We start from the raw sequence: 15,748 nt of genomic DNA, 5'->3' as shown, positions 1-15,748 counted from the left end.
GAGCTACATGCATGCTGTCTCACTATTTAACTTATGTCCTGGGCACTGATCACTAAAGCCAACTTGACTATCTATTAGAGGCTCAAAACGATCAAAAGGAAAAACAGGCAGTAAAAAACAACACCCTCTAGGCACAGAGAATATAAGAACAGAATAAGAGTTCTTAAGGGAAAGGCCATGGCTCAGTGGCAGAGCATCTGTCCTGAATGCAGAAGGTCCCAGGTTCAATCCCCAACATCTCCACGTGAGGCTGGGAGAGAACTCTTGTCTGCAAATCTAGAGAGCCACTGCCAATCAGTGTAGACAATACTGAGCTAGATGGACCATTGGTCTGACTCTGTGTAAGGCAGTTTACTATGATCCCAAGAGGCTTGCTGGATCAGACCAAAGATCTAGTCCAGCAACCGGCTTCTTACACAGACCAACCAGGTGCCCTATCTCACCATCGGGACATGAGATGGGAGTATTTGCAAATGAGAAGACAGTTGACTTTTTTTTGTCTGATGTGTTCACACAGATGACTAATATAGGTATATGTGCAAGAAGGTGGTTAAGAAAATAGTGTTGTGGCCTCATTTGCAAGGCAGATCTAATCTCTCTTGAGGTATTTTTTTGATGCAAAAGACAAACTATGCATTTTCAGCAACTAAATATTCCTTTATCGACGGGTAACTTACTTTGCTTTGTTTCCTGTCCAAGTAAAACTGATGTTGACTGATTGCCATAACCCAGATGGATTTGATCAGAGACGTGTTCGCATACCAGGTTTGCACTACGAGGCCGCTCTGTCCAAAAGTCCTCCGTGACACCGAAATTCTAAAAACATTTTTTTAATAAAAAAAAGGCCACATAAAGCTTTTTTGCTGCTTCTTAAAAAATGAAGAAATAGAAGTTTGGTGAAGTGACACAACAACTCTGTTCTGGAGAGGATGAAACCCTCCCCACAAATAATGAGAAATCCTGTTTTCCGTTTTGGTGTTATCTGACCAAGTTCTCAAAAGCTAGTAAACCCATTGCCTGGGCTAAGCCAGGGGTTGCTGCTGCCCATTTGGGAATGGTAGGGTGGAAGGCAGGAAAGCCAAAAGTAGGTGGAGCAGGAGTTAATGGCAGGTAGAGCCATTAAGGGACGCGGGTGGCGCTGTGTTCTAAACCACTGAACCTCCTGGGATTGCTGATCAGAAAGTCAATTGTTCAAATCCCTGCGAGGGGTTAGCTCCCGTTGCTCGGTCCCAGCTCCTGCCCACTTAGCAGTTCGAAAGCATGTCAAAGTGCAATTAGATAAATAGGTACCGCTCCAGCAGGAAGGTAACCGGTGTTTCCCTGCAGTGGCGGACGAACCCTCTCTGGCACCCGGGGCGGTGCAGCCCGTATGGACTGCGCATGTGCGGCATCCCGCATGTGCACACTCCGTATGGGCTGCCGAATGCACGGTGACCATACAGGCTGCCGTGCGAGCAGCATCCTGTACGGTGTGCGCATGTGCGGCACCCCACACGTGTGCATTCCCTACGGGCTGCCACTTGCATGGCGACCGTAGGGCTGCCGTGCGAGCAGCATCCTGTACAGTGTGCGCAGTGTGACGGACTGTGCATGTGCGGCGACCGTACAGGCTGCCGGTGCAAGCGGCATCCCATGCAGATGGCACGCGCGAGTGGCAGCCTGTACAGATGCTGCGCCCTCGGCCACTCTACAGCTGGGGGGAGGCAGGGGCCACCTTGTCGCCCCTCCCAGAGTGGCACCTGGGGTCCCCTCCATCCCCCTTCCTACACCACTGTTTCTGTGCGCTGCTCTGATTTCACCAGAAGTGGCTTAGTCATGCTGGCCACATGATCTGGAAGCTGTACACCGGCTCCCTCGGCCAGTAAAGCGAGATGAGCGCACAACCCCAGAGTTGTCCGCAACTGGACCTAACAGTCAGGGGTACCTTTACCTTTTAGAGCCGACTAATTCATGTTTTGCCCCCATCCTCCCTAGTGATCTCAACAAGGGTAACACTAAGGAGGGGGAAGCCTATAGCTAGCACCACCACCTGGAGTTTATGCATGGAGAAGTATTTGATCATGACACACACACACACACACACACACACACACACACACACACACATTATGATCTGCAATCTGAAGTAGTATGCTCCAGACTCAGATTTGCCACCTCAGTAAGAAAGAGGTTTCTGTTACACCCAGGCTTTTTTACTTTCCTCTTTGTCAGAGAACTGAGTCACAAATGCAAAACCACTCCCGAGAGAGATGTACATGAAGCAGTCTGACCCCTCTCTTCCTCCTCCTCCTCCTTCAGAGCATGCACAGATGTTTTTTTAACCAGATCTTTGTCATCAGTCTACATAGGCAGTGCGCCAACAACATGACTGTCCTGCCTCTGCAGAAAGGCAGAATTTTTATGAATGACTGCAACTCTCCCTTCTCCTCCACCCCTCCCTGCAAACTAGTGCTTGCTCCAAGTACCCAAGCAAGCCCAGCTGAGACTGATCTGGTCCACCCACCACTTCCACCAGGTCTCCATAAAGCACACCGGGTCAGCTGTGGGATGCTGGCTCCCATCAGCTCCAGCTAGCATGGCCAGTGGTCAAGGATGACAAGAAGTGTCATCCAAAAACACCTGGGAGGGCCACAGGTTCCCTATCCCTGCTCTAGAAAGACCTTACTAAATAAATGCATCCTCCTGTGGACATAATAAGATCTGATGAGGTATATCTGATGTAATGTTTTATCCTACATTGCTGTTGCATTGACACACGAGGGTTCTACACATCCTTCCCTTTGAGCTTGCTAAACTCAAAGCAACTTACTTTGGTTTAGCCATGCATAGGAGTGCACTCTTAAGCTTCCCTGACACATTCACCTCCTGCTCCCTGTGGTTTTTATGGTGTGACTCTGTAGACTTGGAATATTTTAACTTCTGCAGTGCATATGAATTTTTGTGGAATAAACAATGATATTTTTTTTTAAAAAAAGCAACAACAACAGTCACAATTAAAGCATGTATTTCGTACTGTACTCTTAGGTTAATTTTAGATACAAGCAAGCAAGTGTGGCGTCTTAGAAATATGGTGCCCAAGCTATTTAGGCACAACTGCAACCACATACTAAACACCTCTCATTTATTTACATAGAAGATTTGCAGCAGACATTTCCAGTGGATTCAGGCCTGTAGCGATTTCCCAGCAGGTTTTTACAGCGTGTGCCAGAATTTGTTTTATTTGTCCTATAAAACTGGTGCACGCAGCAACTTTTCATGAGGTGACCGAAACCCACTTGTGTTAAAAGGGAAAAGAAGGGTTGCGATTTGTTCGCTTTGTGCCGCCAAAGAGATAAATACTGTGGATGGCACAAGCAACTCAAGCTTAGCCATATATGCGGTGAAACATTAACTTGTGGTGTTCAGTGCAATGGATTTAGGTCCCAGGGGTTCAGCTGCACGACAAACGAATGTTTTGGATATGGCACACAAACACACCGCTTACCTACGGGGATCGTGAACCTCAACAGCAAATTTCTTCTCACGGAAATAGAGATTCTCCAGCTGTTTCCATTGGAATAACTGGAAGAGTGAGAGAAACAAAACAAGACAGACAATTATTTAAGAGCCAGCCACATTATTAAGAATTATATTCCACAGAACTTTAATTTCAAAGAAACCCAAATTACAGCAAAGGATTAATTGTGCAAAACAACAATTCACTATGCATTTGTAAGATTAAAAGGACCATGTCATGATAAACAGTACATAGCCAACTGCATTTTGCAAGTGTGTTTTAACTTCAGGTAGTGGCTTCTCTTACTTACTTCTGCCATCCTCTGTTCATCCTCCAACCAACAACCAATTCCGGGATTTATGTCTTAACAAACATTGCTGTCTTGGGGAGGGTAACTAAAGGCATTCTTCATTTTGAGCCAAAGCAGACTTAATATAAACAACAAAAAGTAATTCCCCCTTCTCCCCCTCTGACCACCACATATCACCTCCCTATGGGTAAACCAAAGTCCAAAGAGGCCTGCTATGCTTTGGAGAGGCACATTAGGTCAGTAGGAGTGGGGAGTGAATCCATCAGTTTAAAACCCCTGGTGTCAGAGGTCTGAAACCACAAGATTCCATGTCCTGCACAGGCTCATTTTTTAAAACTTCATTTCATGGACGGCATCCAAGAGATAGAGTGATGTGATTGCTCTCCCCCAAGGTGCAGATGAAGTCCTTTTAAGGAAAACATGCTGGACCAAAGAGACAGACTGGGGATGTGGCCGGTGCACCACTATCCAGCAACATCCAAGGAGTTTGCCTTGAGGTGGGTTCATAAAAGGTGTAAGATGAACCTTGCTGGATCAGGCCAGTGGGCTACCCAGTCCAGTGTCCTGTTCTCCCAGTGCCCAATCAAATGCCTATAGGAAGCCCACAGGCTCTACACAGGCAGTGCACAAGCAGTACTTGTAAGAACATGCATTAAGCAATCAGTGATGCTGCACTGACGCAGAAAACAAGAGGGGCAGAGGGGAGCAGAGGAAGGAGAGAAACCACCAAACGATATAGGACATGCACACAAAAACTGTCTTCTGCAGGCTCAGAAAGAAAAATTCAATGCATGTACAGAACAATTCTCTTTCTGTGCGCAACATTTCGCCCCCTCTGTGTAGTGGAAACAAGGAATCATAGAGATTATACAATAGTCTCGTTTGCCTTGGGGCAGCGAGTGTTGTGCACCTGTCTAGTTTTATATATATATATATATATATATATATATATATATATATATATATATATATATATCCATTATAGATCGATGAGCTAAAGAGGGATTGGTGAGCTCACCCTAACAGAGCCTCAGTTGGAAATGAAAGTGCAATCTATCTGCAGTATGCAATTCTCACAGACAACTTTGTTGGCACGAAAAATAAAAAAAGAGGTATGGGGGTAAGGGGGAAGAAATTAAGGAAGGCACTTAAGTTTCGCTTGCACTGTTTGTAAATAACAGAGCAAAATTATGATCTGTCCAGCCATGGTTTAACTCAAGTAGTGTGGTAAAATTAAACATGTTTGGAGACACCTAATGCCTTACTTGGACCATTCCCAGATGCATAGAAGTGGAGGAGCATGTAGACAAAAGTACTAAGTGTTGCAACATGCAGATTCACCAAGCACACCACAATGACACAGTATGTGGGCTGCATACTCTATGAAATGGGAGCTATCAATGGGAAACATTAGGCGCCCATGGGCTACGCAGATAACATTTCTATGGTTTGTGCTCAGTAAAGACTTTTATTGCCTTCCTGTGCACACTTGCTTGGGAGTAAGTCCTACTGGGCACAGTGGGACTTGCTTCTGAACAAGCATGCGCCGGATTGTGCTGCAAAGCCAGCTGTGGCTACATGCAGGCACAGCTAAATAAGCCACACTGAACTCAGTTAAACTTAAGAACACACGGAGAGCCCTGCTGGGTAAGACCAAAAGCCTATCTAGTCCAACGTCTTGTCTCCCACAGTGGCCAATCCACTATCTCTAGAAAGCCCACAAGTAGGAAATGAGGACAACAGCAGTCTACCCACTCATCCTCACCCACCCACCCACCCACTCACACACACAACAAACAACAACAACCTGGAATCCAGAGGCTTGTTTGTGTCCAAGCATGAACTGTATCAGGCTGCATAGGTCTCTTAAGCAGCTTCCTTTGAAGAGCCTCTGCTCATGCTTCAGTTTAGCCCAGTAGGCTTGATGCATGCATATTATAGTGTAAGAGATAAACCATAGAATTGTAGAGTTGGAAGGTACACTTAGGATCATCTAGCCCAACCCTCTGCAATGCAGGAGTATGCAGCTGTTCCATAGTGGGATCGAACTTGTGACCTTGGTGTTATCAGCACCATGCTCTAACCAAATGAGCTGATACTAGAAAGCAAAGCAATCTCACCTCCCCTCAAATTTCGAACAGATGCTAATCAGTGAGATTTCTAACTGTATCAAGGTAAAGGACCCCTGAACAGTAAAGTCCAGTCAAAGGCAACTATGGAACCTGGAACAAACAAACAAACAAACAAACAAACAGTATTCTCTGGGATATAGTGACTAGTAGCGATTTCACTGCAAAGGGACAGTGAAGAGTAACCTTGGGGAGAATTTAACATCCCTCCCGCACACACACCCAAAAGGGGCATGTGAACTTTATCCTTACTCATATTGCCAATAGAGGCCCTGAAAGCAGTGCTGCTGACGCTATGATTTGAATTAGCTTGGCACCCGGTGCTGGCAGCAGTGGCGATGCCTTGGGGGCCTCTTCGTGAAGCCTCAGACAACGCAAGAGGTATTGCGCAGCTCTTGAAAGCAGCTCCATGTGCCGGCTTTCCATGGGAACAGGAAGAAACGGATGGAAGAATAGGGAACAAAAGGGGAAGGAGTAGGGCTTGCAGAGGGTGGAGAAAGAGGAAACTGGAGTGAACATGTGGACAGGACATGGCAAGGAAGAGGCTGGAGCATGGCAAGGAAGCGGGCAGGAGTCCCCCCCCCCAATGATCTTCCAAAAATGCATCTCTTACCACAGTCAAAAGATTAGCGAATTATTAGGAACACAGGAAGCTGCCTTATAGCAAGTCCGGCCAATTGTCCAACTAACTCAGCACTGTCTACATTGCAAGCCAGAAGCTGCCCAGGATTTCAGTCGGGGGGGGGGCATGGTCTCAGCCCTACCAAGATGCCCAAGATTGAACCACTGATTCCAGAGGTGCTCTGCCACTGAGCCTTGGCCTTTCCAGCAATGGTCATAGGACACAGGAAGCTATATTATACTGAGTCAGACCATTGGCCCATCTAACTCAGTATCATCTACACCAGGAGTAGGGAACCTGTTGCTCTCCAGATATTGTGGGACTACAACTCCCACCACCCATGACCACCTGATGAGAGCTGTAGTTCCAGCAACATCAGGAGGACCATGGGTTCCCCATCCTTGGTCTACAACGACTTGCGGCAGGTCTCCATGATTTCTGACAGAGTTCTCAGAGCCTTAGCTGGAGTTGCTGGGGCTGAACCTGCAACCTTTTCTATGAGAAGTTTGTGATCTGCCACTGAGCTATGGGCCCAACCAGTATTCCATATTGAATAATGTCAATGGTCCATGAATAATGCCATACCCGGCCAACGCAAATACACCTTTTTCTAATTTATCAGCCAGTTCTCTCTTGGAATCATAGAATTGTAGAGTTGGAAGGGTCCACATGAGTCATCTCGTCCAACTCCCTGTAACGCAGGAATCTTTTGCCCACAATCCTGAGATTAAGAGTCTCATGCTCTACCAGGTTATAGCTGCCCTCTTAGTTGCTTTGGCGGCCTTGCTGAAGGAAGTGGCACAGCTTCCTAAAATTCTCCTCAAGGAGCACTAGTGTAAAACAAAGTTAAAAAGTTTTCATAGCTGTCCTGCCCACCAAAGGTCAATCTGGAGGCAATGAGTTTGGACAGGTGTGGTCAATGAAGCCCTTTGTTTGCTGATGCTGATGGAGCAGCTGAGACGGTGCTAAAGGGTTGATATTAAACTAAGAAAAGAACATCTCTACACATTGGGCAAACTGAAATGAAAGACAATGCATCTGGAACCGCACGCTTCCAGGTTCCACCAAACCTCTGCTCCCAATTATTTGCTTTTGTTTTATGAATGCTGTTGTTCATCAACACATACACTGCAGTGTCTGTGCTTGGGCACCTCTGGCACAAAGGCTGTGCTTGGCTGTTTACCAGAAGGTTAGTTGTATGAGCCCACCCAGGGATGGCTGCACACAGGATTCCTGCATTGGACTAGATCAGGCATGTCCAACAGGTAGATCGTGATCTACTGGTAGATCACTGGACGTCTGTGGTAGATCACCGGTAGATCAGTGGCTCCCGCCAAAGAAGCTAAAAAAATTTGGCTGTCCTAAAAAAAGCTCAACATCTTTGTCCTGCACCCCTAAAATTACCTGAACCACAAAAAACAGGGCTTTCCTTCCTTTAAAAAAAGCTCAACGTCGCTTTCTTCCCTAAAGAAGCTCAACAACTTTTACGTGAACCCCCCAAAACAGGGCTTTCCTTCTTTTAAAAAAAAGCTCAACAACTTTGACCTGAACCCCAAAAAGGGGGGTAGATCACTGCCAGTTTTTAACTCTGTGAGTAGATCGCTGTCTCTTGGAAGTTGGCCACCCCTGGACTAGATGATTTTTGGGGTACCCTCCAACTCTACAATTCTGTGACAGTACGACTGCAACTTTTCATTCTGCTCCTATTATTGTTTGCTTGAGAGTAAGTGCCAGTATTCAATATGTTTTACTGCCAAGAATATCTGCAATCTATACACACTTATCTGGGAGTAAGTCCAACATCTGAATAAACATGCATAGAAATCGCATTGTTAGTGTGCATAGGACCCACTGAATGCCAAGTCCTTAGGCTACAATCCTATGCACACTTTTTTTTGCAAAGAAATTCCTTCCAACACAGCAAAACTGACCTTTAGTATAAACATCCACAGGCTTCATTTCTATGAAGAGCGCACTTTATGTATGCACCAAATAAATCTGCAGTCCATGCCTACTCATTGAGACATTTAATTCTTCACGTATACAACAATACTGTAGTCCACAGCACTCTGCATCCGTACATTTCAAAAACATCAAAGATTACAATTTTAAAAATTTATTTTAAATGCACTTATCTCATGCCATAAATAAGGCCGAATCCTTCACACGTGTTCATAGAAGAACCAAGCACCACTCATTCTGCAAGCCTTTCATCTTCAGAAATCCTACTGGATCCAAACTGTGCCTTTGCCCAAACTGTGCTTTATGATTGTTTTTACTAGACTTTCAGTTGAAAAGGAGGCTACACGTGAGATGTGATTGTGCTTTTAAAAAAATACCCTGTTTCTGGCTCACTGAAATGTTTCAGCAGCCTTGGTTGCTGACCAACCCAGTTCTCATTCCATTAAAAAATGCACATAAAACAGCCTCACAATATTGTGCATCCATAAAGCAAGCAAGCAAGCCCTGGAAAGTTCACTATCACAAAACATAAATTTGACCCAGGCAAGAAGTATCAAAAGAGAATTTGAAACCTTTCCACCTGTAAGATGGTTTCAACAGCTAGTCGAACCTGTAAGCTCATTAACTTTCTGATCTTATGCACATTGTGAGGCACCAGCCTGGCTAATTTAACTGAACTATGCCCACTTAGATACCACTTAGGGTCACAGCCTGATACAGACAGTTTCCTCCTTCCCCCTCCATCTTTTGGAAAAGCAAAACCACACAGCCTTACACACACTAACACTTCACCCACACGGCAGAAAAGGAAGGCAGCCTCTGTGCTTACCTGGGTCTCTTAGTCGGAGCTGATTTCTTGAAGGATTTTGGTTATTCCATAGCCACATGCCTCAAAAGCGCCGTTGTGGTGCGGCGTTTGGCTTTTCAAAAACAATACATGCTTGGGAAAATCCTCCCCTCTCTAACCGACCTCTCAAATTCCTTTCACCTAGTGAGCAGGGCAACTTCCTGTCTCAACTCCTCTGCCCGACTTTCAGACACTTAGCTAGGTGTAACTCCCTGTCTCACAGGCTGGCTGCCTCCCTCCGCTGACACACTGCTGACATCATCAGCTTTTATCTCCAGGGAGGCTGCCTCCCCATTCCACAGCGCGCGCTCTCCTCCTCCTCCTCCTCCTCGCTCAAGGGGGCAAGGGAGGAGAAGAGCGGGTGATGGGTGTCCCGCAGGAGGAAAGACGCAGCTGGGACGGGAGAGAGCGAGCGAGCGAGGGAAGGAAGGACTTTCACTGCTGCAGCTCTCTGGTCAAGTCTGCTGAAAAGCAGCCTCCCCCCTGCCCTTGCGCACGCTATCGAAAGGCAACAGGTTTTACAGGAAGAGTTTGCCACATTCCAGCCGCACTTCCTTTCAACTCAGCTATCATGTTCATTTAATAATAATAAAATAAAATAAAAAACCGGGAGAACGAAAAAGGAGCTGTGTGTGAAACAAGATCTCTTGGAAAGCATAGCGTCTCCCTGCCTTATCGCTCTCTGACTAATAATGACTCCAACTTACCATGCTTCCCCCCCCCCCCGCCCCCAACTCTCTTATCACTTCCTTTGGAATGTTTTAATTCACAGTGACATCTTATGTGATGCTCTCTGTGTATCTGTGGGAAGCCCGAAAGGGCACCGGCAACATACCAAGAGAGACAACCTGTTTGACTAGGAAGAGCTCGGGTGTGGCACATGAGTAAGCACCTTAGAGATCCCTCATGGTTTGTGGCTGGAAAAGGCTGCTTTTTTATTTGTTGTATTTATGTTCCAGCTTCCCTCTAGCCAAGGCAGTATACAGGGCTCTTCCCCTGGCCTTTAGCTTCACAACAACCCTGTGAGGTAGGTTAGTGTTATGTACTAAGCAACCTTCCAGGCGCAACGGGAACTTAGAGGGGAGGGGTGTTATCTACTAAGCTTGGATCCTAGAACAATAGGCAAGTAGGATCCTAGAATGCAACAACTGATTGGCTTGCAGGAGAAGACCAATCAGGCTCCAGGAAGAAGTTGATGGAAAATCTAAATAAAAATACAAAAAAGTACTTTAAATAAATAACTAAGTTTGTAATGGTGCATTTACTCAGGGCCGTCTCAAGCCGGTCAGGCACCCTGGCGCCGAGATCGCTCCGGCGCCCCCGTCCTGGTGGGCGGGCGCAGTGTGCAGCATGGCTTCCGCGCCACAGCGCCCGCCCGGCGCCCTGTTGCCCCATGCCACCGAGACTACCCCTAGAGCCGGGCCTGCATTTACCACAGGGTGGATTTGATTTAAATCAAACTGATTTAAATCACTAGTCAGTAAGGCTTGATTTAAATCATAGTTTTCTACATAAAGACTAATTCTTGCTGGTATAACTTTAATATGCAAGTAGATTAAGATTTTTAGAATAACAACTTTTCATATTAGTTTTTTATCCCCCAGTTTAATAGGTTAATCATATTTGGACAACTTTACTGTTGTACTTAGGAAGGAGAAAAATAATCATTACCTTAATAATAACAATTTAAATAGATTTATTCAACTGAAACAATAACATTGCAGCATATGTTATTTGCTTAAACAAACATCCATGTTTGTTAACTAATTTGGCTAAACAAAAACAATATATATATATTTTAAGAAACTTAGACTGTCAGCCCAGCCTACACATGAAAAACTTAAATACTGTCTATTCCAAACAATCAGAAAAATATTGTTTCTATTCTGTTCAGTGAACTTCTTGAAACTTAGCACTGAAGGGATTGTTTCTGTATTCATAGGTTTGTAGAACAATAGGATTAAGGTCTTTTTCTCAACTCTGTTCATGTTATAACATTTTTGCTGTGAAGAAGAGGCATGTGATCTCTGTTGAGTCAAATTCAGTTTTAAGAACTACAAAAGTAAACCAAGCATCTGTGATAATATCTTGTAGGCAGAGAAACTGCCCAATAATCTTACAAAAACCTCTGGAAGAGCATGACATTGTGAATGGATTAATGCAGACATCCCCAGACTTCAGCCCTCCAGATGTTTTGGACTACAATTCCCATCTTCCCTGACCAGTGATCCTGTTAGCTAGGGGTCATAGGAGTTGTAGGCCAAAACATCTGGAGGGCCGCAGTTTGGGGATGCCTGGATTAATGGAATTTATTTACCCCCAAAAATTAAACATATACAACCTTATTCTACATAATTTAAAAACTAATCTTTATTTCATGATGGAACAACCTTTGGATGGCAATATATTTTCCTCAAAAAGCATTTTATTTTAAAAAAGCCGATTTAAATAAAAAAATCGATTTAAATAAAAAAACCCCGATTTAAATAAAAAAAATCCGATTTTTTTGATTTTTTTAAAAAAATCATTGATTTTTATCCACCCTGATTTACCATCTCTTTTAAGGAAAAAAAAGGTAGTCCATGTGCCCTTGCAATACAGAGGTATTACTAATCCTTGCTATAACTTGGCTCAGTGTTGCCCCACTAGCTGTAAAGAGACCAGGCTAGTACCGGTATAAACATGGTGACTTTCACAACTCTCTCCCCACTTTCTCCTCATGGACCTCCTTATGAACCTTATGAACCTCCACTGTACAGCCCACTGAGCTAATTCTTCCCCAAGTGAAGAAGAAACCAATAAAGCTGATGGGGAATGAACTCAATTAGGCCGGGAGAGACCAAGGTTCAACTCCCTGCTCAGCTCTGAAACTCACTGAGTGACCTTAGGCCCATCGCTATCTTTCAGCCTGACCTACCTACCTCACAGGTTTATTGGGAAGATGAAATGGAGTGAGTGGGAGGGAGGGAGGGAAAAGACATCTGAAGGCAGCCTTGTTTAGGGAAGCTTTTAAAGTTTAATAGACTACTGTATTTTAATATTCTGTTGGAAGCTGCCTAGAGTGGCTATATAAATAATAATAATAATAATAATAATAAATTATTATTATTATTATTATTATTATTATTATTATTATTATTATTAAAGAACCAAACATACTGCCTTGGAAAAAAAGGCCAGACATAAATATAGTAAGTAGATAAATCAATAGAATTAGTCCACATAAGAATTTCTGCCCCCTCACACAAATTTGTCCTAATGAGCTTCTGAAATTTAAGTTAAGAGCTGTTCCCGTTTAGTCAAAGCATTGCTGTATCTTGCACCGTATGGGGTAAAAGCTGAAGCTCAGTGGTTAAGAGCATCCTCTTCGTATGTTGTTGTTGTTTAGTCGTTTATTCGTGTCCAACTCTTCGTGACCCCATGGACCAGAGCACGCCAGGCACTCCTGTCTTCCACTGCCTCCCGCAGTTTGGTCAAACTCATGTTGGTGGCTTCGAGAACACTGTCCACAGTCCAACCATCTCGTCCTCTTGTCGTCCCCTTCTCCTTGTGCCCTCAATCTTTCCCAAGCATCAGGGTCTTTTCCAGGGAGTCTTCTCTTCTCATGAGATGGCCTCAGCTTCAGGCTCTGTCCTTCCAGTGAGCACTCAGGGCTGATTTCCTTCAGAATGGATAGGTTTGATCTTCTTGAAGTCCATGGGACTCTCAAGAGTCTTCTCCAGCACCATAATTCAGGGTTGCCCTATTCCTAAAAGTGAAAATCTGGACAAAGTTTTGTTTTGTTTTGTAGTTGTTGAGCATAACACCCCTTGCCATACGTCCAGGTTTCCCCGGACATTTTGCCCATTTGCTGAAAATCTGCCTTGGCGTTTCCAGGAAAACCTGGACGTATGGGAGCCCTAACTTTGTATGTAGAAGGTCTCAGGCTCTATCCCTGGCATCTGCAAGGTCTCAATAACTGGGGAACCTCTATTGGTCAGTGCATGCAATACTGAGCTAGATGGACCATTGGCCTGACTCAACATACAGCAGCCTCTTACATTCTCTTCCTGTAACAGCATTGGAAGAACTCGCCTACCTCCAGGTCAGCTACACTGTTAAGTGAGATTACCAAATAGTATTCATGGAATGGCTTCAGTTTGATCCCTTTAGGGAGCAGTGGTCTCCCATTAAAATGATTTGTGCTCAACAGGAAGAATTGCTTTCTAGTTACCCTGTCTGTTCACCAGGGGGGTCTTCACTGCCTCTCTTTCATCAACGCCCCCACCCCACACCTCTATTGGCTCAATGAGCACAGCTCAATCTTAGGCAGAGAGAGAAGGAAGAAACCGCAGCAATATTTACCACCCAGCAGCCTCGCAAGGTTGCATAAGGGACAACACCACTTTGCCATTTACTTTATAGGGTTCCGAAGAACGATTCTCGAAAGCCGACGAAGTGACGGAGGCACTTTATCTTAAAGCGCCGTAACATGGTGTGCGCAGCTGAACACACACGTTTGCTGTGTACACAAGCAATGGCTTTAGTTGAGACATTTACCATTCGTGGTATTGGTGTTAATCATGCAAGTCTGCTACTGTAAGAGGCACATTTACTGCTTCTGAATAAGTCACACATATCGGCACAGAAAAGAGAGAAAGGGAGAGCAAGCATAAATGCTGCTCAATACACTCTAAGCCTAAAATCCCAGTTTGGTCATTGGCAGGAGGCCGCTCCAGGCGCTGGGCTATATCCAATGAAGCTGTCCCGTTAGTACACGAACTTCCACCTGCACAACAGGGCGTCCCTTCCCTCTCCTTCCCTTGCACCCCCGAAATCTGTTCCAGAGGGTTGGGCAAACCCTCACTCCTTGTGCTGATGGAACTACTTCAACAGATGTTGTTGTTTAGTCGTTTAGTCGTGTCCGACTCTTCGTGACGTCATGGACCAGAGCACACCAGGCACTCATGTCTTCCACTGCCTCCTGCAGTTTGGTCACTCATGTTCGTAGCTTCGAGAACACTGTCCAACCACCTCGTCCTCTATTGTCCCCTTCTCCTTGTGCCCTCCATCTTTCCCAACATCAGGGTCTTTTCCAGGGAGTCTTCTCTTCTCATGAGATGGCCAAAATATTGGAGCCTCAGCTTCAGGATCTGTCCTTCCAGTGAGCACTCAGGGCTGATTTCCTTCAGAATGGATAGGTCTGATTTTCTTGCGGTCCATGGGACTCTCATGAGTCTCCTCCAGCACCATAATTCAAAAGCATCAATTCTTCGGTGATCAGCCTTCTTTATGGTCCAGCTCTCATTTCCATTCATCACTACTGGGAAAACCATATACGGACCTTTGTTGGCAAGGTGATGTCTCTGCTTTTTAAGATGCTGTCTAGGTTTGTCATCACTTTTCTCTCAAGAAGCAGGCCTCCTTTAATTTCGTGACTGCTGTCACTGTCTGCAGTGATCATCGAGCTTCAACAGATACAACACTTTATTTTATTTAACACAATTCTATAATGTTTTTTCACAAAATGGCAGCTCGGTGGTAGAGCAGCTGCTTTGCATGCAGGTACCCAGGTTCAATGTCTGGCATCTCCAGGTAGGGCTTGGGATAGCCCCTGTCTGAAACCCTTGAGAGTCGCTGTCAGTCAGAGTAGGGTCAATACTGAGCTAAATGCACAAATGGCTTGAACTTAGTGTAAGGCTTTTTGCTATGCTCCTAATCAGTCATTATTTTATGACCAATGCATTTTGGGACTGTACAAGTTTAACAGCCGGGCTCTGCAACACTTGGCGAGGGGGCAGGATCTTTCAACAACTAAGAAGATTGGTAATGCCTTTTTAGAAATAACAAACGTTGGCCTATACTTGGAGCATAGACAGTAGTCTTGGCATGTTCCAGTATCCCTTCTGAAACATATATAACCCGTTGCTACAAGCCAATATCTGAACTAAAAAAAATATGTGGTGATGCAACAATAAGCCAGTGTTCTCAGAAATGCTTCAGAGTTCATTAGCTCCTTGAAACTTGCAACACTTCCCAAAGTGTTGTATCTAGGATTTGTGGGAGACCTGAAGGCATTCTCAAGAGCGTAGAGGGAGACAACAGCCCTGATTGAGAGGCCTAAGCAATGAGCCCCATGCACAAATCCCCAACGAAAAGCAGGCGTTTAAGTGTGCTTCAAAAGAAGCCTTCAAAGTGCTTCTGTGCAGGGGAAATAATGCATGCCTGATGTAGCAGGCCAATTGCAAACCCAGCTCTCACAGCGGCCCACCAGATACCGCTGGGAAGCCTGTAAGCAGGACCTGAGCAACAACAGCACTCTTCTTGCTTGTGATTCCCAGCAACTAGCTTCTAGCTGCAAAATGAAGGGCTCCTTTTCCTCCAGTCTTCCCTTGCTTCGGTG

At 45.0% G+C, this 15,748-nt stretch overlaps 1 protein-coding gene across 9 annotated transcripts in view; it reads right to left on the bottom strand.

The window, feature by feature from the left end:
- Positions 1 to 15,748, bottom strand: part of FRMD4B (FERM domain containing 4B) — a 229,029-nt gene that overhangs the window by 25,359 nt on the left and 187,922 nt on the right. For all 9 annotated transcript variants that reach the window (XM_035106673.3, XM_035106669.3, XM_035106671.3 and 6 more), the window contains 2 exons: positions 3,485 to 3,561; positions 678 to 816 (listed from right to left, as the gene is read on the bottom strand). In XM_035106673.3, coding sequence (XP_034962564.3) covers positions 678 to 816; positions 3,485 to 3,561 — 216 coding nt within the window. The remainder of the gene's footprint in view (positions 1 to 677; positions 817 to 3,484; positions 3,562 to 15,748) is intronic.

This window comes from Zootoca vivipara, chromosome 2 (assembly GCF_965207765.1).
Source record: "Zootoca vivipara chromosome 2, rZooViv2.hap1.1, whole genome shotgun sequence".
Lineage (NCBI taxonomy): Eukaryota > Metazoa > Chordata > Lepidosauria > Squamata > Lacertidae > Zootoca > Zootoca vivipara.
Note: the sequence above shows the minus strand (reverse complement) of the source record. Positions and strands in the feature narration are given on the sequence as shown.